The 26,466-nt window shown below is 36.6% G+C and overlaps 1 protein-coding gene across 1 annotated transcript; it reads left to right on the plus strand.

Moving 5' to 3' along the window:
- The first annotated feature begins 138 nt into the window (after positions 1 to 138).
- LOC306864932 (phosphatidylinositol 5-phosphate 4-kinase type-2 alpha) lies at positions 139 to 24,658 on the plus strand. Its single transcript, XM_079409234.1, has 10 exons — positions 139 to 1,040; positions 12,398 to 12,495; positions 13,233 to 13,329; positions 16,017 to 16,169; positions 16,280 to 16,426; positions 16,513 to 16,551; positions 19,558 to 19,671; positions 19,933 to 20,173; positions 20,638 to 20,741; positions 21,694 to 24,658. Exons 1-10 carry the CDS (start codon positions 900 to 902, stop codon positions 21,772 to 21,774), a joined length of 1,215 nt encoding a protein of 404 aa, XP_079265360.1. The 5' UTR covers positions 139 to 899; the 3' UTR covers positions 21,775 to 24,658.
- The last annotated feature ends 1,808 nt before the right edge of the window (positions 24,659 to 26,466 follow it).

Consider the following 26,466-nt stretch of genomic DNA (forward strand, 5'->3'; position numbering starts at 1 on the left):
GCTTTTACATTTGTGCCTAATCAAATTTTGTTTGTTTTCGGCTTTTCTAGCCATTTATTATTTTTCCCTCTGAATCTAGATTGACCTCAATGAAAATAAATATTTGAGTTATAAATCGAAGCGTGTGCGTGTGTGTGCGCGCGCGCTCGCTCGTGTGTGTGTTGCTGTCAGTTCGTCAGTCTGGTATAGCAGTGCGGATGAGCCGGATACGCCAACTTCAAGCAATATAGCTGACAAAATTCACACCGAATTCAGACTCGGACACGTTCCGCACTCGGAATACTGGCTGCGCCTAAAAATAAACACCTTTTCGGGGCAGACAAACGACAAAGAAAGAAAGTGGGAGTGGGATTTTGCTTGAGACATATTTGAAGGGTTGTTGGCTTAGCCTGACTGGGGTGAGTTAGCATGCTAACGGAGCAGCGCCGCAGTGGATGTTTCTCCACCCGCTCTTTTTTCTTCAAATTAAACTGACGTCGCTCAAATTGCATTTTATTCTTCATTTTCAGTGGTATCGGTCAGTATTTGGTTTGTTTTAGAAAAGTGTTAGAAAAGCTCCCGAGGGGAGACTGGCTTGGCAGGCTAGCTAGTTAGCAAGTAAGGAGGACTTACTAATGAAGTCTTAAGGAGCTTTTGCAGTTTACAGACGAGAACTTGCAAATAATACGGATTTTTGCTCTAAACTTTAATGTTATATGTAACAGACTGTTTTAGCACATTTGGCGAGGTATTCATCTATCTAGCGAGCTAATAGTTGAGTTGGTACAGCTAGCTGGCTGCGGTTAGCTAACTGAACGTTATGCCAAATTATATTTTACTAAGAGACAGTTAGGACCCCACTAGCTTAATTAAAACACTTGTCACTGTGTGATAGTTAATTTATTGTTATACAACAAACAATGGCCTCGGCTGGTAACACTGTCTCATCGTTTGCGAGCAAAACAAAAACGAAGAAGAAACACTTCGTGGCTCAAAAAGTGAAGCTGTTTCGTGCCAGCGACCCTCTCCTAAGTGTTCTCATGTGGGGAATAAACCATTCGGTGAGTCAAAATCTGCAGTCTTTTTCTTTCTTTGTGTCCGTTATTGATCAGTGCATTAGAGTTAACGAGAAAAAAGAAGTTCAGCTTGTCTCGCAACCGACAATTGGCACAATCTGTTGGGTACATGCACTTCATGACCATCAGAGGTCTGCTTTGATTTTCTCTTGCCTAAACTTCAGTTTAATGGACAACATTCTGTTTTGCTCCACTTGCAGTTTCATATTAATACGCTGCTTATGGGGAAGTCGTGGCCTAATGGTTAGAGAGTCGGACTCGTAATCAAAGGTTGCGGGTTCGAGTCTCAGGCCGGCAGGGATTGTAGGTGGGGGAGTGAATGTCCAGCGCTCTCTCCACCCTCAATACCACGACTGAGGTGCCCTTGAGCAAGGCACCGAACCCCCAACTGCTCCCCGGGCGCCGCAGCATAAATGGCTGCCCACTGCTCCTCCGGGTGTGTGTTCACGGTGTGTGTGTGTGTGTTCACTGCTGTGTGGTGCACTTTGGATGGGTTAAATGCAGAGCACGAATTCCGAGTATGGGTCACCATATGTCACTTCACATGAGAACAAAACCTGTCAATGTTTATAGAAATAATTGTTCACTTAAGGTTATTGTACCTGTCAAAAACTTCTGCAAACGTGATCACGTTAATGGAAATTAGTATAAAACATTATTTTGAGGCTTATACAGTAATGAATCTTATTTGTAAGTCTCTATGTCCTTTTTTGTGCATGTAAAGAGGTTGCAAAATAATATCTGTATGAGTAGTGGAGTTGTGGGTGAGTAATCGTTTCCTGTTGGAAGTTTTGGTTGCGAGATGATAAGCTTAGAGGTTTGCTGAAGCAAGACTCGTCTCAGCTGACTACTGACTGTTATTGCTTGCACCATTATCTGTCTTTGGAGAGGAAAGCCTTGCTGATGTGTTTCTCTTATAGGCCTATGCACTTCAGTTGGGAGGGGTTCATGTACATATACTTGCGGGTCTCTTTGACTGTATTTTGAGATGAAGAATGGCAGTATTTGCTCTACAGATAACAAAATCATTCAAATTTAGATGCATTTATGTGTGTCCCTTTAGTTGTCCATTTATGTTTGGTGTGACAGTCATCACCTCCAGCTGTTTGTTAGATGTTTCTCTATGAATGAACTGTCACAGACCAAACATACAGCATTCCTTTAGTGTTCTACATGAAAATGTCTTAAAATGTCATTATTTTAACGTCTTTTAATTAGCTTGTTTTCTGTTTCTTCTTTTTCTACACTGTCTGGTGACATTTTCCAAATGGTAGCAGTGTTTAGTTGTCTGAGACATATTAAAAGTTTTGTTATTTTCCAGTCACACATACCATCCTTAAGTGTAATTTTCTGATTTATTTGTATATTTACAGTGGATAAATGTAGCCTACATGGATGGTTGACATTTAAGAAAATGTTCCAGTAGAAAAGGAATGAAAATAATGTAGCTATTTGTATTGTACGCATGGTCATTTGTGAAAGCACATCCTCATTGTCCTTTGTCAAAAACAATTATCATAATTTTAAAAACACACTGAACATTTATGAAGCATATGAGTTCATATGAATATTAATACGGATATTAGTGATTATTTCTGTTTATTCATATGGGTTAATATTGGATATGTAATTGTGGATACTTTTTCCATATTTTTAATAATATTTTTTATTACTTTTGCCCTCATCTTACCTTTACTTGCATCAACAAAATATTAATTTTGTTATTATTAGTATTATTATTATTTAACTAATTGTACTTTTAAAAAAATATTGTGTGATTATAATTTTAAAGTAATTATTGACTATTATTTGTTATGGCCAGAACTATAATGTTGTTTCTTGTTAAAGTCACAATGTAAGCAAATAGCAACAGATCTTTTCTTCTGTTTTGGGACATACATTTGCGTGAAATTGATTATTTAAAAAAAAAAAAAAAGACGGGGAGTTCGTTCTGTCCATTGGTTTTTGATTTGATGGAGACAGATCTGAATATTTCACTTGAATACTGAGTTATTAGATTGTAATAAATGCTCATGCTGTGTTTTGGTAATTTTTCTGGTCACACAATGAGCTCAAATCAGTGAGGCTTACAACCAATCAGTTTCAAAAAGAAATACAAAAACCGTGCTAAAGGAAAGAAAACAAGTTGACAAAAAAAATTGAATTCAAGATTTGCTGATGATATAGCATAATGAGAGATTTACAAGCAGTTTTTAAAAAGGGTAAAGGATCTCTAGCACAGCAGAAGGGTTAAAAATGACAAACTAGAAAAAAATAAAGAAGAAATTAAACGCATGCATAGACGAATCATTCAAAAGATGCATTTAGAAAAAAAAAATTCATTTCATTCTGACTTTAATGTTGATTTATGTAAAAATATTAAATCGCAGCCATTTGTTAGGTTGTTTTCCATGCTATAAACATCAACAGAGAGCTGTGATGCTTTGTACCATGGGTCAAAGCGGAGGTTAGGTCTTGGTCTTGCAGGGCTGGAATGGAATTGGAGAGAGGGGGAGGCCAAAAATCACAAGAGAGAAGCAGAGAACAGATCCTTCCTTATCTGTGACAGCTCCATCAGTTAAATACATTGACCTCTGTTGACTGGAGCCAAGCAGCACTACTACATTCTGTAGACTGCAAGTGGATATTTAGTGTTGGAAATTTTAGATATCAAGCAACTCTGAGAGCATGTGGTCAAGAAAGTTGAGGGTGGAGTAGTTGGTCCAGCTCTCTGTGGTGCTTCCACTGCTAATGAATCATGCATGCAGCTGCAGGCCCTCACTGAGCTCAGACTACTAAACAGAAAAGCAGCAGCTCTTGACCACTAAGGACCACGATGCTTGAATTTGATTAGCGAACCAGTGAATGGAGAAAATAATGTAACCTTATTCTGTCTCATATCAAGGAGCATCTCAGCTTTTGTGTTCTCAAGCTGTCGGTTTTTGTGCGTCTACTAAAGACTAATTTGTATATGCATTGAGATTGATATGAAAATTAATGCTAATAAGGCGGATATTTAGTTTAGATGATTATGAAACCAAACACTGTGAGAAGTGGATGTTTTAGTCACTCGTGGCTGTTCCTCTATACCCTCCCCTTTTTGCTTACTCTGTACAGGTCCTTACTCTCTCTCTTAATCTCTTTATCTCTTACTTTTCTCTTTAAGCCCTCCATGCTCCCCAGGCTTTTCCACCTTGACCAAGAGTTGCTCTGTCTGTGTTTGGATTGCATAAGGAGTTTCTAAAAATACGCAAGATACAGCAGCCGATCTGTGGCACTCGGAAAATAGACACACTATTTTATTTTTAAACCACCTAAGGCAAATGCTGATGATCTTCAAAGTCTTTAAAGCTCAATCAGAACGCTTTGATTAGCAGTACATCTATAGATCATTTTCACATGCTCTTCTCAGTATAATGCATTTGTGCAGAAGTGCATGTGGGATGCTATTTGCCATTTACATTGTCGTAGGCGTATCAGGTTCAACAAAAAGAAATTTGCTAATCACCACGCCACTTCTTATCTGTGTAGCCATTTCAGTCTGTACTATAAGGAAAGATAAATCAAAACTAACAGCATTGATAGTCAGTTCATTCATAGACATTTCATTCTCTTCTTTATTTGCAAGGCTTACCCAATGACGTCTACACAATTTCAGCATGCCTAAGTTTGTTACTCATATGAGGGCAGTACAGGTGAATGACCTGCGTAACGGATTTACCTCAACCTTGAGTAGTAAAAGATCAACATGTGCCTTTTAATCACACACATGCTGTCGTTAAAACTAACTTATAGAGTGTGGGTGACGGCTCTGTCTAAATGCTTCAACAATCTATGTATTTTTAATACAATTGTTCTTGTTACTGTTGCTATGTATTTGCTGAGCCTGTGAGCAAATAGCAAGACATTTTTAAACACTGTCATTAATATAGCAGCTCAGTATCAGCATTTGCAGCTGATGAACTCTTATTTTAGAGTGAAAATGAAATGGCTTTAAAGCATGTGGGCAAACTATGAATAGCCTCATGTGTGACCTTTAGGGTGTTTTCTTTAGCCTTCCTCAAGAATTTGAATGAGAATTTGGTTATAGAAATTCCTTCCTGATTTCTTTCCACAACATTTTTTCTTTGTGTTAAAGCCTAAATTGGTTTTCAAAATGAAGTCTGCTGACACTGATAATGCTACTCTGTCATCATTTACTCACCTTTATGTTCTGAAACTTTCTTCTGCTGAACACAATAAAAATGCCCATATGAAAGTCAGTTGGGTTTAAATTTGCTTTTGGCCCCACTGACGTTCATTATATGCACAAAAACAGTTAAAACATTATTCAAAATGTATTGAATAATGTTTTGTGTTCTACATAAGATAGAAAGTCTTACAGGTTTGTATTGACATGAGGGTGAGTAAATAATGACAGATTGTTCATTTTTGAGTGAACTATCCCTTTAAGGTAAATTTTCAAATGAACGCTCTTGTTTAATTTGCCAGAATATAATCTTAACCTGTGTTAGATCTTACTGTTGCTTTTGTTTTTCGACTCCTAGGCACATATGTAATAAATGAAGGCATTGTTGATGTCGAGGATGAAATACCGAACACCCCACTAGTACCGCTAGATATGACTGCACTGCTTAGAAACAAAGAGCTTTATAAACATCTGGTAGGAGGATGAGCATTCTCTGAACTAGGCTTCCTGCACTGATGGAGTGCAAGCTTGTTAGCTCTGTAGCGGAAAACCTGACTTCGCTACCATGGAGACAAACAGGAAGTGGTAGTGTGAAACTTGGCCGATGAGATGAGTGCACAGAGATAAATGCTTAGTTCTAACAAATGAAACCGTCACTGCAGACTTGTGAAACACCTATAACATGGCCGCAGTGCGATGGGGAGTCTATAGCAGTCGCTTTTGGAAGTTATTTGTATTTATACAAGTATGAGGGAACAAGCTGAGGAGATCCTGTGCAGCTGCCCCTGGCTTTGTTGAAAATGTTAGGCCACTATCCCTGGATCCTCAAAGGATCTAGCATGTAGGTGGAAACTGGGACAGTGGAGTATGTTGTCTACTCCAGTTTCTAATCTTGTGCAGTGCAAAACTCTAAAACTTCTCACGCTCCGTCACCGGCTCAGCCAGTAAAATGTATGAGATCAAGTTTACCAGCTCTAATGGCTAGCTGTATTTTTTTTGGAAGACACATTTGTTTTAAATCAGTATAAGCACTTATTCATGTTAGATGTTTTTCATTCAGACTCCCAAAAATGATCTGTTGGGTGCATTTTGCCACTTTTAGTGTCATTTTTGCCTTTAGCCCTTGTTATTCATGGACCCAAGTGTCATATAATTATATACCCATGTTTAATAAAATAAGGAACCTACATAGTTCCTTATTTGTCCACGTGCTACTGAGTCCTTAAAAGGCGTAGGTTTGTCCTCCAAAATAGGTTGTAGCTAGCTACTGAGAGGGCCCCCTGCCGTAGCTGACAGGGGGTCACAGGGAGCAGTTTCCCTCTGTGCGCGTTGCTCCACCGTTGCCAGTAGACAGGATTTAGTACTCTAGAAAGTACAGCTCAGAGTCATACCTCATCCTGCTCGCACATGTTTCTGCAAGCGCCTGTTGCCTCTTAACCCCTCACATTACCGTTTAGCTTTAATTGCATTTCAAATAAACACCGCCATTAATCCCATCCTGCAGGGAAAAAACACAGTGGTTTTCCTGTGTCACTATGCCACTGTATTTTACAAGTTGTTGGGATGGAGATTTTGGTTTGCACTTTGATTTAGTGTCATGTTCTCGTGGTGCTATGTGGCCGCTTCTCTGAATGCTTGTATGTCATCTGCAGCAGTGCTCTGCCTGTACCTCTCTTGATCTTTGATAAATAGTTTGTACAACGGCCTGGCAGAGACCCAAAGAGCAGTTATGTTTCTTCTGGTCAGACAGCCCATCTATTCTATAAAAAGGATGAACGGTTTGTGTCAGCACAATCTAGAGAAAAACTAGTTTCAGTTTTAGCGATGAGCGGGCATAAACTTTCATGAAATTTGCTTCCGTTGTACATAGCGTTGGCTTCCTCATGTGACATTTGATTTCCTTGAACAGTATTAGGGCTTGCAAAATTTCTAAATCCCTGGTAGCCCTTCGGGCAGGTACTCTTCAGATTTTGGTAGCCCGAAAATGAATTTAACTAGCCCAAAAAAAATAAAGACCATAAATGTCAATCAAAAACATTTTCAATACACAAATATCAATGAATATCAAGGAAAGAGTTTTATTTTAATATTTACAAGGTATCTGCAGAATTCTTAATTTAAGGCAATTTGAAAAAAAAATTCTTATACCAATTAACGTATTTAAAATTGTCTAAGGCCTTAAAAACTCTTCAATTTAGTTGTATCAAATTTAAGGACCCGTGGGAGCATCTAATTTTCTTTCTTGCTGAGCAAAACTTTTCTCTTTTGGGCGGACATTTCAGGCACCTGAGCAAAAGCATTCTTTATACCAGACCTGTACAGCATGCACACAAAAGTGTGTAACTTTTAACTTTAATGTGCTATTTATATTTGATTTGACCCTTGATGTAACTAAATGATGTACATTTTAGGTTACCTGAGAAAACATTTTTACTGTACAATACTCTGCAGTTCAAAAGTTTGGATCAGTAAAGTTTTTTAAAGAAGTTTCTTATGCTCATCAAGGCTGTATCTATTTGATTAAAAATACTGAATATTATTTCACAAAATAATATTGTGAAATATTATTGCAGTTTAATATAAATGTTTTCTATTTTAATATACTTTAAAATTGAATTAATTCCTGTGAAGCAAAGCAGTATTTTCAGAGTCACATGATCCTTTAGAAATCATTCTAATATGCTGATTTTTAATCAATGTTGGAAACAGTTGTACTATTTTATTTATTTTTTTATACTGTATTTTTTGGGAGCTGCAATTATTAAAAAAAAAAAAAAGTTAAAAAGAACAGTGTTTAGTCAAAATAGAGATTTTGTTACAATATAAACTATTCAAAAGTTTGGGGTCAGAAATTTATTTTCTTTCTTTTTTTAAAGATACTTTAAAAAAGTTTCAAGAAAGTGAAATAAACTTTATTCAGCAAGGATGTGTTAAATGGATACAATTGATTGTAAAGACTTCTATTGTTAGAAAATATTTCTATTTTGAATAAATGCTGTTCTTTTTAACTTTTTATTAATCAAAGAATCAAAGAAAAAAGTAACACAGGTTCCAAATAAATATGAAGCAGCACAACAGTTTCAACACTGATAATAAATCAGAATATTAGAAAGATTTCTGAAGGATCATGGGACACTGCTGGAGTAATGATGCTGAAAATTCAGCTTTGATCACAGGGATAAATGCTATTTTAAAGTATAGGCATTAAAATAGGAAACCAATATTAGAAATTGCAATAATATTTCACTATATCAATGTTTTTTCTGTATTTTTGAAATGAATACAGCCTTGATGAGCAAGAGACTCAAAGTCAAAGACTCAAAAACAAGGTCAATTATTTATCAGGTTTATAATATAGCCCTAACATAATATATTATCAAAACAAACTATTTAAACTGATAGAAATAGAATAGAATACAAACTGAAGCTAAACTTAAGCTGAGATCTGTAAGCTAAATATTAAAAAAAAAAACGAACATATGAATTCTTCTATAGCTGTCTAAACATCGTTATGAAGTACAGTTTGTACAATACACTTGTGTGTGACTGTACATGTTTCAGAGTTTTGTTACCTCCGCTATTTCCAGCACTTAATCAAGCCACTCTTCTTTAATACATGAGGACGTTTTATTTCACATGTCATTGCGTTTGCGTTGGCTCTCGTGTTGAGCGCACCGCAACCATTGAAGTATTCAGTTTCTACAGCGACTCTCATTTGGTGCATATCGTTCTCTTTCTATGAAACCGGTTCTAACTCTGTCGGGACATCAGCTCTATAGCGGTTTGCCCGAGCATTGCTAATCTTTCCCTTTTACTGCCGCATATAATCAAATGGCTTCCCAACTCATTTTTGTGTGCGCGAGGCACATTATTTCTTCTGCGCGTCCGCGGTGGAAGAAGAGCGCGGTTGCGCGTGCGCTCAGCTTAGAGGGAACATTGCGTGGGAGCCCTGTATTTAAATTAGCCCGTCGGGCAGGGCAGTGATGCATTTTGGTAGCCCGACTGGAAAACACAATAGCCCCGGGACGTTGGGCTAGCGATTTTGCGAGCCCTGAGTATGAAAAGAGATGCATCATATTTACAGTCCAAGCAAAGCATTTTTGTCAAAATCTACCTGATATTTAAGCCATGCCAGATTGATTTATGCTTGGTGTTACAAATAAAAATTCACTCTTCATACCTAGTGCTCAACATTTTCAGAACACAGCTTGAAAGATGACCCTAACTCGAGCAGTAACCACAGCATGCATTACAGCCTCCTTACACTTGTGTGTGTCAGGAGCGAGGTGTTTTAAAGGGTTTCAAGTGACCTTGTTTAAAATGCCTGACTTCCTTTCACAATTTGCATTCTCGTAAAGGGCTTCAGTAACCCAAAGCCCACTCGGATTGGCCCACAGGTTTCTCATTGGGAGGGTGAAAACTCCATTGATGTCTTTTTTGCCAGAAATGAAGCCTAAAAGTCATTGGAATAATGAAGGGATAGTTTAATGAAAAGAACCACACCAGGTTGAGTAATTATGACAGAAATTTCATTTTTTGGGGAACTATCCTTTAAGGTTGCATGTAATTTGACAGTTTGCAGGGCTGATTTAAAGGAATAGTTTACCCAATAATTAAACTTTTCAGAAAATGTACTCACCTTAAAGCCATCCAAGATGTAGATTGAGCTCTCATATTGACGGCACCCATTCACTGCAGAGGATGCACTGGAGAGCAAGTGATTTAATGCTACATTTCTCCAAATCTGTTCTAATGAATAAACAAACTCATCAACATCTTGGATGGCCTAACAGTAATTTTTCAGCAAATTAAAATTTTTGGGTAAACTGTTGCTTTAAGAAAATTAGGAATTTACAATTAATCCATTTAATTTCTCATATTTTTATTTAGAATATCTTTGGTACCATATAATGCTCACTTAAAGTTGATCTTTAAAAACTAATAATTTAATTAAACATTGCTAGATATAATATTTAACAAATGTATCCATTAACCATATTGTATGTTACAGTGTTGTGATAACTATATATTCATTTGTAGCATTTAAAACAATTAAATTTTTATTCATTCTTTTATTTTAATATTTATTTATTTAGATTAAACATCAACCATTTACCATTTGACCATGAAACCATGAAATAAAATATTAGCATCGATCATAAATTTTAAATATCAATACATTATATAACACATCGTGTACAATAAGTGGAATTAGGTATACATTACTGAAAGATGGGTCTTTTTTCCACAAGGGAAGCTAAATAACTAACTCTTGGATGTCACGTCATGAAGATGTTGACATGCAGAACAAATGAGATATAATCACATTTCCTCAGACTAGAAAAAAAAAAAAAACTCACACACATTCTGCCTCCTATATAGTAGGTAGCACTGCTTAGTGCTTACCCACAGTGCTCTGGGCTCTGAGACACCCTTCAAATCCAGAAGCTTGGCATTTGACCAGCCAATAGGAAAGGCTCTAGAGACCTCAGTGCTCTCCATTCTCTGAAAGGTCGCATCGCAGTGGGTCGATGCAATATCTCCTCCATTTCTTGGAAGACAACCTGTCTTCAGCTTCCTGTGAGCAAACTCATTTAAATGGTATGACTGACAGTCAGGGAACCCCTAAATGTAACATCTTTGACCTTTGGCTGCTTACTGTGTATTTTCAGTGGAAATGAAACAATTAGCTGTAACTTTCTCCTTGATTAAAAGCGGTATTTCTTACCGATTAGATCTGATTATGTAAGATTCTAAATGACTGCTATCTTCTGTGAATGGCAGATGATATCACAATTTGGTTGCACAATATTCCATGTTCTCACGTATGTGTTTATGCATTTATTTTTATGGAATTATTTAAATGTATGAATTTTCTAAATTATTTCATGAATAAAAATGTACATATTATTTACAGGCATGCACAATATATTAATACTCCAGTTATTAACTGACATGATTGATACTGTACATGTTCATACTGTACATTATTGTTTTGTGATGCTCAAATTCACTTAACATTTAAAGCGATATAATTTTTTGTTTGTCTTTACCACTATCTAATGCTCACCTAAAATTCATCTTTAAGAACTCTAGTAATTTAATGATACTGTTAGATTTAATCTTTAGCTAATCATGTCCATTGTTGTTACTGTAAATTATAATGTTGTGATGGCTAAATTCACTTGTAGCTTTTAAAATGATTGACTTAAGCTCTTAGTGTTTTGATTTAATTTATTTAGACAAAATAGCATCAAATTCTAATATCCGCCACTTGTCAGCCACAATTTTAATTTCAATGCATGCATACTTATTTGTACTGTTCATACACTTTATATATTTATTATTTACGGCTCTGCGGATTGTCTGTTGCTGCCGAGTGTCAAACATAAAATCTTTGATCTCCCATGGTGCCTATGAGTCACCAGATGTCTTTGTTGGAATGAAAACTCTCCACGGCAGTTTTAAATTCCCACTTCTCTCAGTACAGCAGTAATTTCCGCTATTATGTTTTTATTACAAAAACGCTGTAGTGTTGTTTTCACAAGAGCAAACTGTGCAAAGCAGGAACTGATGACTGTTGAATGTAGCACATTGTTTCAGACCATGACCGGAGCAAAGCAGAGCATTGTGCCATAGAGATATCGCCCTCTGATGAGCAGAACACATCACTCACACTGATGGCTTTCTGTACCCAGCACATCTCAGCACCTCCTGTTTGTGTGCTTTGATTGGTTCAGTGTCACATACATAATTATGTTCATCACAAAAATGTGCGGTTGCTATAGCTGTTAGCCAGTATTTGTTGTTCTGATTGGTAGCAAGTCTTTCAAGTGTTGGAATTATGTTGCTTATTGATAGTCTGACAGGCTGATATCAGAGTCTTGTAGGTGGATTTTGAGTAAATATTCTTTCAAATAATTAAATTAGGGTATTAAGTTTCAACATATTTCTACATTTGCTATTTTTAAATTGTGTTAAATGTATATATTTATATACGCCACCTTGCTCTCAAGATATTGGTGTTGGTCACACGTTCCCATGCCCATATCGAGTGACCACTACATTTGACTCCCATTTAAAGAGCCGAACCCTGAGCAAGTAACCAGTAACTGAATCTCTCTCCTCTTTCTCTCTCTCTCGTTCTCTCTAGATAAACGAGTTGAGCCATGTTCAGATCCCCATCATGCTTATGCCTGATGACTTCAAAGCCTACTCGAAGATTAAGGTGGACAACCACCTTTTCAACAAGTGAGTTCCTCTCAAGGTTTTCCCCATTCTCAACTGGTATGATCCAACATATTTTAATCATATTGAATCATATTAGAGTGGTGAATCTTATGAAACCTGTCAAGGACATCTCTGAATCATATTTTTTTTAAAACACCAGTTCAACTTAAACATATTTAAGTTAAAATAAAAAATATGTTGGTAGGTCACAGTTGCATTTAATTTAAACCAAGTATAGACTTTATTTAAAGCAAAAAAGACCACAAAACCAGTCTTAAGTCGCGGGGGTATATTTGTAGCAATAGCCAAAAATACATTGTATGGGTCAAAATGATCCATTTTTCTTTTATGCCAAAAATCATTAGGATATTAAGTAGAGATCATGTTCCATGAAGATATTTTGTAAATTTGTTACCGTAAATATATCAAAACTTCATATTTTGATTACTTAATTTGGACAACTTTAAAGGTGATTTTCTCAATATTTAGATTTTTTTGCACCCTCAGAGTCCAGATTTTCAAATAGTTGTATCTCGGCCAAATATTGTCCGATCCTAACAAACCATACATCAATGGAAAACGTATTTATTCAGATTTCAGATGATGTATAAATTTCAATTTAAAAAAATTTACACTTAAGACTGGTTTGGTGGTCCAGGGTCACAAATATGTAACTGACAGACTATTCTTTGTAGAGTCAATCAGACAACTCTTGAGATGTTTCTTCACTTTTCTCCTTTTTCTTCTTTGCTTTTCAGAGAGAATATGCCAAGCCATTTTAAGTTTAAAGAGTATTGTCCTCTTGTTTTCCGTAATTTGAGAGAGAGGTTCAGCATCGATGACCAGGACTTCCAGGTAGGCTTTGTGAAAGAGAGAGAAATGTCACATTCAGTCTTAAAACCACAGCATATTACTGCAGTTGAACCACACAAAACACCAGTGTACTCACTACTAAACAATGCAAAATAGATTCAAGTCTCTGTGAGAAAAGCCCATGATTACCAAGAGGTAATTTAGTCATTAACCACTCAATTTGCTGTCGTAATGAAGACCATTATTCCCCATAATAACACAGTAATGTCAGAGCTGTCCTTGCATCCTTCAGCCTCCCACGTACAAACGTTCTTAATTGCCCTCATATTCCTTTCCTTATACCCCTTTCATGGAAGAAAATACCTTTTTTAGCAAGAATAGTCGCAATCAGTGTGCATTAGATGGAAAGGCTTTTCTCAACATTTCTTATTTCGGTTAATGAGGAAGATATGCCTTTGCTCCTCACGGTAATCAGAAAGAGCTCAGGGTCTTGGTTAGAGCTCCCTGTCTGCTTATGTGGGTTTAAAAGGCATTATGTTAACTGTAAACCTTAAGACTGGTTTTGTGCTCCAGGGTCACATGTGAGGTAGCATCATTTTAAAAGTGTAATTATTGGCACTTTCAAAGTCATGTAAATTAATAAAATCCATGAACATCTTTATAATAAACATGCATTTTTCTAGTCATGCCATGCTCTAAATATAATCATTTATATAATTTTATAGAAACTGAAAGATTAAAAGGAAAAAATAAATTTTAAATCCTTAACCTTGATCCTAGTTAATTACTACTAGAAGAGTTATGGGGCATTTGAATATGATTGTGGACAGTCAGTAACAGTCCTATAAAAGAAAAGGTTGAGAACCCCTGCCCTATATAATTATGCTAGTTTAAAGGACTGCTTTTCATGTTGGTCATAAGTGGGTGGTACTTGGGACCAGACATTATGCCGCAAGTCAAATGTCTACCTGCATAATAACAAAGCTGTTTTGTGATACAGATCTAGCGTAATCCTGCTAGGTTGTGGTTCCTCAGTCCACCCTGCATCCTCTGCCTCATCATCAATATTTTCAGCCCATCTGTGCACACACTTCCCTGCGGAACAAGCCATCAGCTGAACAGCTACAAGCCCTAACCCGCATGACTCAGCCTGTGAAACCTTTAGAAATTTCATATCCTGCTTTTGGTTTTGTGTTTAATGGCTGTACTTGATGAATATAGTGAGGAAATCCAAGCACATGTAGAAAGAGGCTCTGATACTCTCAGACTGAGGGAGGTGGTAGGGAAATGTGTGGGTGTGTATGTATTTGAGGTAGCAGACCTTGGGAATGTATGTAAAGTGGTCCAAGCTGCTCTGTGCAGCTGTGTCCTTCACTCACCCTCACGGAGCAGAGACTCTCCTGTCCTTTCAAGTGTATCATGCGTCCACCATGAGCTTTTAGAGTTTTTTTTTTTTATATATATATATAAACTGGAACAGACACAAGGGCAGACCACTTCAGTCAGTGAGAGAAAATGGTTGGAAATTGCACAGTGTCTGCATGTCAGTGGTCATGTGTTTGTGGGCAGGGCAATTACGGTAGTGATTTGCTCACCAGATCATCAGAAACTCGCATACCCTTTTGCACGAGTGCCAGTCCTCCATCATGAGTTCTGTGAACCTCTTTCAGATCTAGAACTTCAGATTCAGATCCATTTTTACCAGTGACTTGCCAAACCATGACATAACTGATTGTTACTACTTAACTTGCCCACAAATAAACATGCATTTTTTTATGCTTGGCTTACTTTTTTTTTTTTTTTTTTTTTTTTGGCAAAAAAATGTTTTTTTTTTTAGCTGCACAACGGTTTTTAAACTTGATAATACCTTATTTCTTGAGCACTAAATCAGCATATTGTAATGATTTCTGAAAGATCATGTGAAACTGAAGACTGGAGTCATGATGCTGAGAATTCAGTTTTACCATCACTGGAAAAATGTATATATTGAATTAGAAAACGGTTATTTTAAATTGTAATATTTTTGATCAAACAGATATAGCCTTGGTGAGCTTTAGCTAGAACTTACTGACCTCAAACCTGCAAACAGTAGTGCATGATATTTGTAAACAAAATAAAATCATTTTATTTCAGATCAAATGTATTGCGGCTCTGCAGCACAACAAATGTTGCCCATCAACTGAATTAAGGAATCACATTGAACACTTTCAGTATTGATAGGAATTTAGTTTTGTTGCATTGGACAAGCCACATTTAAGTTGTTGTTTTGAAAACTACGTTTATCATGCTTCCTGGATAATGACATTAATGGTTCTTGGATTTGGGTTCTTGGATCCAGCAGGTTCAAGGGGCAGGTGCTGGCTGATTTTCTGGCTCAGAACAGCCTTTTACATTAGCATGTGTAACAGTGCCAGATTGGGTGGAAAAGGGAGAGAATTTATGCTTTTTAAATCTATTAATCAATTTCTATTAAAGAAAATGAGTAAATATTTGTGAAGTTAAGAAAACAATGAAAGAAAACAGCTATTTCAACTTTTCTGCTTTAAATTACCACTCATTTCTAATTCAGTGTGATGGTGTAGAAATCTCACTTCTGTGTGTAAATAAGTGCAAGACTTTCTCCCAGTACAGAATGAAATAAAAGTATTAAAAAAGTATCACTTAGTCTCATCCATCTTTGTGTGCATTTATTATGTGTGCTAAGACCACTTTCCCATGTGTGTTGGCAGAACTCTTTGACCCGCAGCGCACCCCTCGTCAGTGAAGCTCAGGGCCGTAGTGGTGCTCGCTTCCACACCTCCTACGACAAGAGGTACGTCATCAAAACCATAAGCAGCGAGGACGTGGCTGAGATGCACAACATCCTCAAAAAGTACCACCAGGTGCGAACAAGCTCATACATTCCCCATGTTTTACCAGTAATTTGTACATTTACATGCACATATCTTGTGAGCCGGGTATAATGTATTTTTAATGTCTTCTTTCACCGCAGTATATCGTGGAATGTCATGGTACCACACTGCTGCCACAGTTTCTAGGCATGTATCGCCTCACTGTAGACGGAGATGAGACTTATATGATAGTCACACGCAACGTTTTCAGTCACCGGTTGTCGGTGTATAAGAAATATGACCTGAAGGTAAGGATTATGAAAAATGACTGGCCAAGTCAAACCAAGTGACAGTTATTATATGGTTTAATGTTTCATTTTTTTCTTCTCTGTAGGGGTCTACTGTTGCCAGAGAGGCAAGTGACAAAGAAAAGGTCAGTTTCACCATCAAACACAAAAACTGGTCTGAATGTTTCAAATGTTGACTTCTCTGATCTTTTTTGTTGGTTTTCTGTGTGTATTGTATATCAGGTCTCTTTGCTTGTGGTTCTTTCTGTAGTGGCTAATCATTTGTCACTTCAAGCACTTTAATTTACTGTGGAGCAGAGAGTGAGGCATTCTGGGTTTAGAGCGTCTGTGTGATTATCGGGTGCACAGATGTAGATCTATCCTATACTTAGGGTGTCAAGGTGAAGCCGAGTCCATGGTGCTTTTTTAAGCTATGGAGATTAAAGCAAGAGGCTGTAGGCTTCAGTAGCATCAACACTGGCACTGAAAATAAAATGGATGATTTAATGACCGTGGTTGGGCTGTGTGCCTGTTCACAAGATACTAGAACTTAACAAAGAAGAAATTTGTTAAGTTATCTATGTATCCTTGTAATTTCAGGTCTGTCTATTATTAGGCATTAGTTTGCATAGTCATGCATGGTGTATTTTTGTTCAACCAAAGAAATCTGTGTGTGTGTATATATAGTAATAAGTACAAGTAATCCTACTAGGCCAAGTTAAAGTTCTCTGTATAAATCCAGCCCAAATGCGACCAATGAGTTAAAATAACAGATGGTCCACTGGTGGACTGAGGGGCATGAGGTTACCCGACTTCTATTTTAATTCTTTTATTCTGTCACAAGGCCATAGGCCCTAATCACCGGCATATTCTTGGACACTTTCTAGGGTGTGTAGCCTTCCTTGTTTTTGGTTTGCTTTTTTTTTTTTTTTTTTTTGAAGGGGGATAAAAGGGGAAATTCTCATATTTTCTCCATTCATAGCTACATACAGAAAATAAATCACCAGCTTTGAACAGCAGCACTCAAGTTTTTTATATACACGTTTCCCCCCAGAGATTACACTGCAAAAAAAAAAAGAAATACAAATAAGAAAAAAGCTATCATAATTAAATTATAAAAACTGAAACCAAATTATATTAAATATTATCAACTTATCTATAATCAATTAAATGTAATATTTTTAAAAATATTTTAATAATATATATTCTCAAAACTAGTCTCATGACAAAATTTTGAATCAAATTTATCTAGTTGTTAAAGATTTTTCGACATTTCTACTGAAAAATTTATTGTCACAAATTTACTGTCACTGTACAAATGTAAATTTTTAGATTTACAGTGCTTTCCACTCATATGTGTTTTTTTCCCCATTTTTCCCTCGAACGTCTGAATACATTTTGACCCTGTTTGCTGTTCTGTTACAGGCCAAATGTAGCTTTACAAAAACAGAGTAGAAAGAGGAGTTCATTTTCTTCATATGCTCTGTTAGTTTTCTAAAAATAGCCTTTTTTTTTAATTGTGCCTGTACATGTTGGTACAAATGTGGACTTTGAAGTAGCTTTCTTGGAAATATTTGCAAATCAAATATTTATGTGTTCTGGTTTTGCTTAAATGTGTAACTTTATTATTCTCACAATGACTTGTATCATTGAGATACTTTTGTGAAGTTGACAGCCACAACTACTTTTTTTCTTTTAAACGTAAGTCAAACACTCTTGTAAAACAAGCTTAAAGCCGTTTCTCACTAAACGCACATCAGATTATCCTCTTTCTCGGGTTTAGAGTTCTCATCTCAAGCCATGGTATTCTGGCAGTCAACCTAGAAAAGGTTTTAACTAAGTTGTTTGTTTGTTTTAGAGGTTATTGTTAAAAGTAGACATATATATTTTTTTCTTCTGCTATTTTAATATGTTTTCAACATGAAAAAGCATTAAAAGCTGGCATGGCATTAAGAAACAAACAAATTAACTAAGCTGGCATATACTATTATATGATTCATTCCTCCAGCAGGTTAAAAATTTCTCATTTTGCTCCATGCCTGCCTACACTCTAAGGAAAAAAGGTACGAAGCTGTCACTGGGGCAGCACTCTAAGGTACAAAAGTTAGCTAAAAAAGTACATCTTTGTACCTACCCATAAATAGTACATATTAATACTTTAAAGGTACATATTAGATCTTTAAAAATACATTGTAGCAAGTCTCTTCACTTTTAAAGTCAAATGGCATTCACAAGTAATTTTACTTTTATAATGTGACATATTTCTGAGTGAAACAAGACATTCAGAGTATGAAATGAAAAATTGCTCTTTGACAGGTGTTTAAAGGGTAGAGGTTAAAAAATAAGGAATGTGTATTAATCTTTAATGGATGCAAATAGTTTAATCAGTGCCCTCCCATAGGTGTCTGTTCACTTACAGTGCTTTCCTCAACCAAACCTATCCCTAATGCTCTTCAACCCACCAAAAGGGCACACTTCGGCTATCCATACCCTAGATTTCACAGTGAGATGATAGGTGTATGTTTGCTTTAGAAAGTTGGGAAATCTGCAAATGGCAGAGGTTGTTAAAGTCCATTAATAAGGTTTTACTGGAGTCTGGAGCAAGGATACCAAATAAGCTAATTATACAGAATTGCTGGAGTTGGTTCATTCTGGAAGTTTAAATCACTCCACAGGAAATATTTTTACCTGCATTCATTTTCAATAGTTTGAGCGAGCCATAAAAATGTATCAGTTAATTATTGAATAGTGAGTAATTACTTACAGCTGAGTTCATGTTGAGTCATAACTGATTTTTGTGATGTCAATGCTGCATCATTAACACTGTATATGAAAGCTCATTTAATTTGTAGGCCATTCTGAATATCTCTAAACACAAATGTAGATCAGGTAGTCAGGCTGTTGCCTCGTTTGTTCATTTGAGGGTCCCTTGACACTACATGCAGCTGAATATGCCAAACTGGCTTTTTCTTATGAATCTAGAGCACCCCCTGCTGCGCCATGTGATATTTACATGACATCACCAGCATGTCAGGACCTGAATTCATTTTAATGTTAATATTGATCAAACTCTTGTGACGCTCTTAAAAGAGCCTGCAAGTCCAAGTGAGCATCTTTAACACACTAAATGTTGTTTCCCTTTTTACCACCAGGCTAAAGAACTCCCCACATACAAAGACAACGACTTTATCAATGATGGACAGAAAATATACATTGATGAAGAGAGTAAGAAAATCTTCCTCGATAAGCTGCGAAAGGATGTGGAGGTAAATGATTTGGAAGAATTAGCTTTTTCACTCTCTGCCTGCTACGGATACAATGACTCATTTATCTTGAATACTCACTTTGTCACTTCCTCTTTCTCTCTACTTACATTTAGTTACATTTACATTTAGCAGACGCTTTTATCCAAAGCGACTTACATTGCATTCAAGTTACAGTTTTTTCATTTTTTTTTTTTTATCAGCTCTGTTAGTTTTCTACTATTAATCTGTTGTTTTTTCCCCCACCCTCATCTCTCTGTCTAGTTCCTTGCTTTGCTGAAGTTGATGGACTACAGTCTTCTGGTTGGGATTCATGATGTGGAAAGGGCAGAGCAAGAGGAGGTGGAGAGTGAGGATAATGAGGGAGAAGAGGAAGGAGAGAGTGATGGAGGCATTATTGGCACTCCTCCTGACAGTCCCAGTAACACTCTAGACAGCGCTAAACCACTCTCACCGGGAGACTTCGACCCCAGTATTGACGTCTATGCCATCAAAAGCCATGACAGTGAGTGGAGCAGGGAAGCATATGTGTTGTCTTATTCAAAAGGGTCCTGTGCATATATTTCACTGTATATGATAAATACACTTTTGAACATATATACTGTATACCAAAACTTAAAGTCGGTATAAAATCTAAATTGGCACTGTTTTCTCTTTTAATGCATGTCCCTGTGGTTATTGTGAACAATTCATCCATGCATGATTTTCTTCAAATAAAAGTGTTTATTAAAATTTAATATGTTTTTGCTCTTTGGATGATGTCATCAATAGAAGTAGGTGGTGAAAATAATTGTAATAGTCAAACATTCCATTTGGTCTCCATTCTGGTACGTAGATAAATACATTTTTGATTGATAAGCTAAGACTCATCCTACTTGTTCTCTTGCTGAGTAGACTGTTTCTGTAATATGTCACATTATGAAAATTTGTTCTGTTTTCATAAATGATGAATGTAAATTTTTCCTCCAGATTCTCCCAGAAAGGAGGTCTATTTTATGGCTGTTATTGATATCCTGCAGCATTATGATGCCAAGAAAAAGGCCGCTCATGCAGCCAAGACAGTAAAGCATGGGGTGAGTGCTTTGACTTACATTTAAATGTCATTTTTCTTTATATTCAGAGTTATATCACTGTAAAATTATTCTGTTAAATTTACTCTAAAAATCTAGAAATTTACTGTAAAAATACTGTGACCGTGTTTCCAGTATTACGGCATGGCATTTTGGTGCCTATATACAACTTATTACCATGTATTTCATTCTTCAGGATTTCATAACTTCAATATTAACATTATAGTACTTCAAGTTATATAATGTTTGTATACCGATGTACTTGAGCTACCAAAATCAGCTTTTTACTTTACAGTGTACCAATAACTACCATAATAATGCAGGTAGTAAAATAGAAAGCCACATGATGAATATGACCAATTGTCATGTATAGGCGGTGCACAGGGTCCATACACTCAAAGACAAAAAAAAAACAATCAGGGTAACACACATCATTTAAAAATAATGCAATCTAAACTAACTGACAAAAAAATGTAACCTGAAACATTTTAATGTACATGACTGATAACAAAAAATATGAAGAAACAAAACTATTTAAATAAAATCTAGTCATGTGTGATGTGTCCCACAGGGACGTCTGGGCTTTTCTTTTCACTGTTCAACATTAATTATATAATGATTTGTCATTTTTACTTCCAAAAAACACATTTTATTGTCTTTTGTGATGTTAAAGCATGTACAGTTTTGCACAGTATATGGTTAATTAAAAAGTTTATTTTTCTGCAAAAAAACATTACAAACTTTTTTTTTTGGTCAGTGTATGGAACATGAAAAAAAAAAAACTTGTAAAATTACTGCTACATTTTTTAACTTGTACCAGGAGTACAGTACAGAGGGCTACTTTGTGTATTTCTCTCAAGCATTTCATTCATCATTTATGCTCTAAAGTGTATGCATGACTGAAACCTTTTATAGCCTTTATCAAGGCATCGACCTCATGCTTTTTTCATCTTAGGCTGGGGCAGAGATTTCCACCGTGAACCCAGAGCAGTACTCGAAGAGATTCTATGATTTCATCACTACCATTCTGCCCTAGTCCGAGGCAGTTGAGCTCAGTCCACAGGGATGAAGAGGGACGCCAGCAGAGGGGTGTTGAACACTCACTCGCCCGCTCTGCCACAGGGGGGCACCCCTAGAGCAGCTACAACCACCATTCGTTTACATTTTGATTTTCATTTATTCGTCTTTCTGTTTTGTGGGACCATGAGAGTGATGGAAAAGGACAACGTTTCTAACTTTTTTTGGGGGGATAGGGCTTTTTACTGCTTTCTTATGCATGCCCCTTAATCTTGTTTGTTCCATTTGATATTTTTCATGCCTTTTAAAGCATAAGAGGACGGAGAGAGGAAAGAGAGCTCATGTGCTGGTCTGTGGCTCAGTTAGTAGAATTAGGTCTCTGAAAAAAGGAGGCCGAAACCCAACTTCTTGATTGGAACTGTAAGCGTTCTCTCACTGAATCATTCATCAAATCTCTAGCCGAACTCCCTTCACGCAACCCTTGGCTGCCCACTCTGCTTTACTCCACCGGGGTCAACAGCTTCGTGGAGAGGCACCTGAAGCACTTGACACTCTCCTTACTCGCGTGGTCCTCTTCATTCTCTGGACAGACTAACCAGAAACGCTCTTTGAGCCATTTACAAAAGGAGGACCCCTAACTTGCCTTGTGTGGACAGACAGCTGAATCTGACTGTTTTGCATGTTCCTTCAGTGTTCTGAGGCAAACGCGTTTGAAATGGTGGCGACGGTTCCGGTAGGTTTATTTTTTATTTTTTGTATTGGAGTTTTGTTTTGCAGCAACTTGACAGGAAGGAGAATGAAGACACTGAGGCAGCAGGATCAGTGGTTTCTCTTCGGCCATCAGTGAATTCTGTTACATTTAGTGATTCAGTTGCCATCAGCACCTTAAACTGTTGCACTTTTTATTAGGATCACTCGGTCTGTTACGAGCTGCAACGATAGCACTATGAGACACTGTTCAACGCAGCCTTGCCGTTTCACGTGTTCTCACGCATACGCTTGTTCTCAACAGACAAAACATAGTTTACCTCTTGCATCGTACCAGGACACACCGATTTGTGTTGTTTCAGTATTCCATGGAGGTTTGGGGAAGGGGTGCTTTGTTGTATTTTTTTTCTTCTCATTCATTTGAAAACATGAAATTGTGTATATGTCTCATGCATTTTGTTCCATTTTTTTTTTTTAACGTTCAAATTGGCAGCAAAATAGATAAAATGTTGTATATTTTGCACATGATGAATGGAACCAAAATGTTCACGGAATCCTGTTGGTTCAGCAGTGGTATTTACAAGGGAAACATAATACCTGTAACAGAGGAGAATACTTTTGTAAATGGCATTGAATTAGAAGCAGGTAATATGACTTAGAGATTAACATGTTTCTTAACTTTTCTAATTCAAAGAAAAAAGCCGCCTCATCCTATGTTGTTTAGACTTTTTGATCACTTGCACATATTTTTTCATTGAATTTTAATCCACCAGAATTTTTAAGCACCACTCCGTGATTCGGTAGAAGTGTTCTGATGAATGAAGAATGTTACTGTTTTAAATCATACAACATGAGTACTGTGTAAAAAAAGTAAGGAAAAAAGCGAAAAAGATGCATGTTGCATTATTTTTAGTGTTCAGTCTGGTTTAGTCCAGAGATGGTGTATATTCCATGCTTGGTCATATTTTTATTTTTTCCCTTGCCCTACACCCCCCCCAGGTCTATTTTTTAAGATGGTCCCATACCTGCTCTATACTGTGTTTTCAATGTATACACTGTGCAAGAGTCGTGCCTTTTTACTCCAAAATATTTAATTCCTTATTTTTAAATATTTTTTTCTCCCCTCCGAACAGAAGTAAAATTTTATTTTCTAATAGGGTGGTTGTTGAAAAAGAAAATCCAGATGTTTTTTTTTTTTTTTTTTGGTGTTTGGATGTTTCAAAATGTGCTGTTGCTTCAAACGGATACAAGACATTGCATTTTCTGTTCACAACAACACAACACTGAAAAGGTCACAATTTCTCCTTGACTGGCTAATTCTATGTGCAAAGCCTTCTGGACAAGAGTGTGCATTGTGAATTTGTTGATATGAGTAGGTGTGGCTCTTGTTATAGTGTTAATTGTAAATTGTGTTCAGGCTTTCTCCAAGCATTTTTATGTGGAAGTATTATCCGGCACCAATGTTACAGCGTCTTTGGTTAGTGTTGCATTTTCTTAATAAACTGAGCGCTGCTTGTGCCCTTGGGAAACCCTTGCACAATGGGAAAAGAAGCGTTTTTTATTGTTCTCATTGGGATGAAAACTCACCCTGGTCTTATTGGTTGTAATATTAACAACAAAAAACAGCACCATGGGCATGACAAAAGAGGCTGTTTTAGCGGCAGACTTTGATAGTGTCATCAGAGCATCGCTTCAGCTTCTGATACTGGATTCACACGCAGCGATATATATGTGAATTTCACTAAATGTGAAAAGTGCTACAGTAAGATACAGCTTCACTTCACGCCTTCTTAAAAAAAAAAAAAAAAAAAAAGCCCTCCACTATGTTCTTCATTTGCCAAAAGCATTTTTGCTCAATGTGTTCATTGATGGATAATTCATCACATAAGCTTTGGGGGAAAAATGTAATGTACTTTTAGCAATTAATTTTTTTTTTCTAAACATTTATGAATGCCGCGAACGGATGGATTTTATTTGAATATACAGGTTTACACGCTTACCCTCGTTTGTGACTGTTTTAATCTAGATAGTGAAGGTAATAGAAGTGATGTGGACGCGCTGGTTACCTGCATCACACTCAGATAGGAGAGTAACCAAAGGGGAGGCTGTCTCATGTGTTATGATGTAAACCGATATACACTCCATTCCATAAGCATTGCTCAAAACAATAAAGCACTTTGTCTGCAATTTACAGTGCAACGTCTTGTCGTGTTTTCTGCACTTTGAATAATGTGTGTGGTCTTTTCTAAATCACGCAGAGAATTGGCTTTAATTTTATAAAAGCTTCAATCATTAGAATGCATGCCTTTTTTCAGTTTACTCAACATTTATTGCTTAAATGTAAAACACTTTAAAAAAAAAACACTAAAAGACAAGAATAAACTGAAAACAAAGTACAAAAAATGAACCAATTATGAAATTAAATTACACAAGTCTGTATATAAGGGCAGATTATTATATTTAATAAATTAAAGGGTATATAGCTTAACTGACCTTACGCAGAGGAGACGCCATATTTAATTAATTCTCGAATGAAAAGTAGGCTGCGCGGGATCTACCTGGATCATGATTCACCTGAGGCAACATTAAAAATGCAACTTAAAAAAAAAACGCGTCAATATTCCGGAAGATATGTTGTGATACGGACGTATATATCGATAGCGTCTGCCTCGAATGAGGTCCATAACCTTCACAGGCCTGTTCATTGAGTGCTCATTCTTGATTCAAATGAACTTCCTGTTGCTAATTCGTTTGTGGATAATAAATTATGCCTTCTAAAGCATGTTAAACATTCTCTGTAAATAGTTTAATGAAGAAATCTGGACTGATAGTAACACCAATCTCAGCAATGGGAACATGAAAAACTCGTGCATAAACACCCTTCTGGACTCTTGGAGGTTAGTGATGTGTTTAGGAAGGCAACAGCTGAGAGTTTACTCCTCTCACCACCGAAGTCACAAATTCAGCATCTGGTCAGCAGGTTACAGGTGGGCACAAGAATCATTCAAATAAATAGGAGCCAACGCTAAACTGGGATTTGAGAACGTATAATTCGACACTATAACATGTAGGCTATTAGCTATGCGATTTTTAAAGGCCAGGGTCAAAATTCACATCGACACCCGTTCTTCTCGATTCTAAATACTCGCTTGTTCAGGGCACAGTTTCAGAAACACTGCTCAAAACAATAAAGCATCGTTAACTCCTCGTTGACTTCCATTTTGAGGCCTGCTCTACTAAGCCTCGTTATTGACGTGACAAGTAAATAATAAGCTGCAACTTAAACGAATCCTTCACCATTACTCAGTACAGGCTACTGTCGAATTTATATACAACCACAAACTATTTCCTATATATTTACTTTTGTTTCTATTTTTTTTTTTTTTTTTTAAAGCTTTGTACCAGTGCTCAATCTATTAGCTTCTGGACTCAGGACTTGTTTTTCCTCTTCCTTGATGCATTATCTTAACAAATGTAGATACTGACTGACAGAGACCAACATTTGGATTAATGGCCCACAATGACTATAGAGGGAATGGGAAATAGAAAGACCAGATAGGCCTGGCATTCTTAAATAACACTGTTCTGTAGGCCAATCTATTTCTGGAGGACTTCCACACCAAGAAAGGTTTTTCTTTTTCTCGGATGGAAGCATCACTCTTCCATTATTCACGAGAGATGACTTGCATGCTTCTATTTTTCCACAGTCCTAGAAGCAACCTTCACATAAACCAGTTTTGTGAGAGGGTTTTTTTGTTGTTGTTGACTATATCAGTTGACTACAAAATGCGTCCCATGGGTCAATCACGTGAAATAATAGAAGAAAACATCAGATATGAAAATTTAACAAATAAAGGAATTATACGCCTCATCAGTTTCTTCATTTTTCCAACACAATTATTTCCATATTTTATCAATAGAGCATATTTTATACAATATAACATTTACAAACATGCATTTCGGAAACCGCTTCCTATCAAAACATTTGATCGTTTTATTTCAT

This window comes from Barbus barbus, assembly GCF_936440315.1.
Source record: "Barbus barbus genome assembly, chromosome: 46".
NCBI lineage: Eukaryota > Metazoa > Chordata > Actinopteri > Cypriniformes > Cyprinidae > Barbus > Barbus barbus.